Genomic DNA, 1,683 nt, shown 5'->3' with positions numbered 1-1,683 from the left:
TCATGTCTCGTGAAAGCATTCCAAGGGTTGTGGCCGTGAGTCTTCTTTAGAAACCTTTATTGATGGTTTTGGAGCTCTTGCCACTCTATAAATTCAGCCTTTAAATGTAGATTGGATATACAACAGAATTTATAATTTGGTTCAGAATTTATAATTTAAGAGCATGCATGTCTTCTCGCACAAAGATAGTTATACATGTTGTCATTATAAATTCTCGCACACAGATGCTCATATCTTTTTTTATTTTAAAAATCCATTTAAGAATGTGAGAGACATTGAGACTCAAGGATAAAGCCTGTAACATACATTTTATTAAGGCCAACTAACGATCTCACATGTGGTTTTATTATTCTTATTACTAGTTCTTCATTTGGCGAGTATGCTTCCCATGCTCACCTCACATACAGAAAGTGAGTCGCATAGATGGGTTAAAGTCTAATACTGCTTGGCAAACTGATAGGTTTCATAGCGCAGGGTGCAGCTGTCCATGAACACTTGAACACCCACCCTTCCGCTGCAGCAGTCGAAGAGCTCTTCAATTCCCTTGGAAAGGCATGCCGCACAGTCTTTCCTGGACATGTCCCTCCAGCACATCTCCATGGCATAGATGCTCACATTCGAAGAAACAACAGACGATCCCATGCCGAACTTAATAGGGCTGGCGGGGGCCTTCCTCGACAGATCCACCAAAAGACTGCGAGCCTCATTATTAAATCTGGTGTCCGTATTGTTATTGACATTGACGAGGTCGTACATGAGATTTGTGTCCAACTGCGAGAGAAATGTGTAATTCTCGTAGCGAAGGAAGCAATGCTCCAGCTGAACGCGGGCGCCAATGGCATTGGGGCATTTGCTGCGGATGGCCTTCACTGCCTTCGCTGAACAAGTGCCGCAGTCGGCGGAAGACAGATCTCCTCTGCACTGGAGGCGCCCCGACAGTCGGTTCGGCTTCTGCCGCCCATTAACCGAAGCGGCAAAGCCCGCATAGGCTGCTTTGTCTGTCAACGTTTTAAAGAGCGCCGCCAAATTCCTATCAAACTGGGAGCCATCGGAGTACTTCTGCACATTACATAGTGTGTATATCTCGCCTTCAGACGACGAGGACACAGCCGAAACAGTCCACAACACTAGCAAAGCCGCCAGGTATAGCGGCATTCTCTTTGATGCAGTCGCTGAGAAAGACATTATTCAGGTTACAGAAGAGAAGCAGATGTGGTTTAACACTCCGAGCAATCCAGGTTATAAATAGATGAGAAACGAGTGGAGTACGACCGGGCTGTAAGTGCGCCAGAATAACTGACTTCGAATTTAGTCTCGAATCCATAGAATCTTCAAATGTGCAATTCAAATCCACGGCAATGTTAATTTTTTAATTCTCTGGCTTGCTGATTCAGCTTTGCAGGGGTCATTGCATCTCCGTGGGCTTCGCCAATCTTTTTGCGTGGAACATGGTGACCACCATCCAGTCGACTTTTTCGTTCAAGGGTTTCCACCATCATAACTGAAGGAATCTAAAAGTCTAATTACGGTTCAAACTTGCTGATTCGTTTAGAGTTGACCAGGTTCGGCATGGTTGGCAGATCACTCAAAATAATGTTTTTTCGCACACATCTCGTATCAAGCGTATACTGTGAGCAAAGTCACAGCCGCCACGCCCTCCTTTCGAGATTCAACAAACGCGGA

The 1,683-nt window shown here is 45.2% G+C and overlaps 1 protein-coding gene across 1 annotated transcript; it reads right to left on the bottom strand.

Annotated features, from left to right (window-relative positions):
* Positions 1-289: 289 nt before the first annotated feature.
* On the bottom strand, positions 290-1,216 carry LOC131038630 (antifungal protein ginkbilobin-like protein 1). The gene has a single exon (XM_057971118.2). It carries the CDS (start codon positions 1,183-1,185, stop codon positions 436-438), a length of 750 nt encoding a protein of 249 aa, XP_057827101.2. The 5' UTR covers positions 1,186-1,216; the 3' UTR covers positions 290-435.
* Between the last annotated feature and the right edge of the window lie 467 nt (positions 1,217-1,683).

This window comes from Cryptomeria japonica, chromosome 7 (genome assembly GCF_030272615.1).
Source record: "Cryptomeria japonica chromosome 7, Sugi_1.0, whole genome shotgun sequence".
NCBI classification, from domain to species: domain Eukaryota; kingdom Viridiplantae; phylum Streptophyta; class Pinopsida; order Cupressales; family Cupressaceae; genus Cryptomeria; species Cryptomeria japonica.
This window is presented reverse-complemented; position numbering and strand designations above follow the sequence as displayed.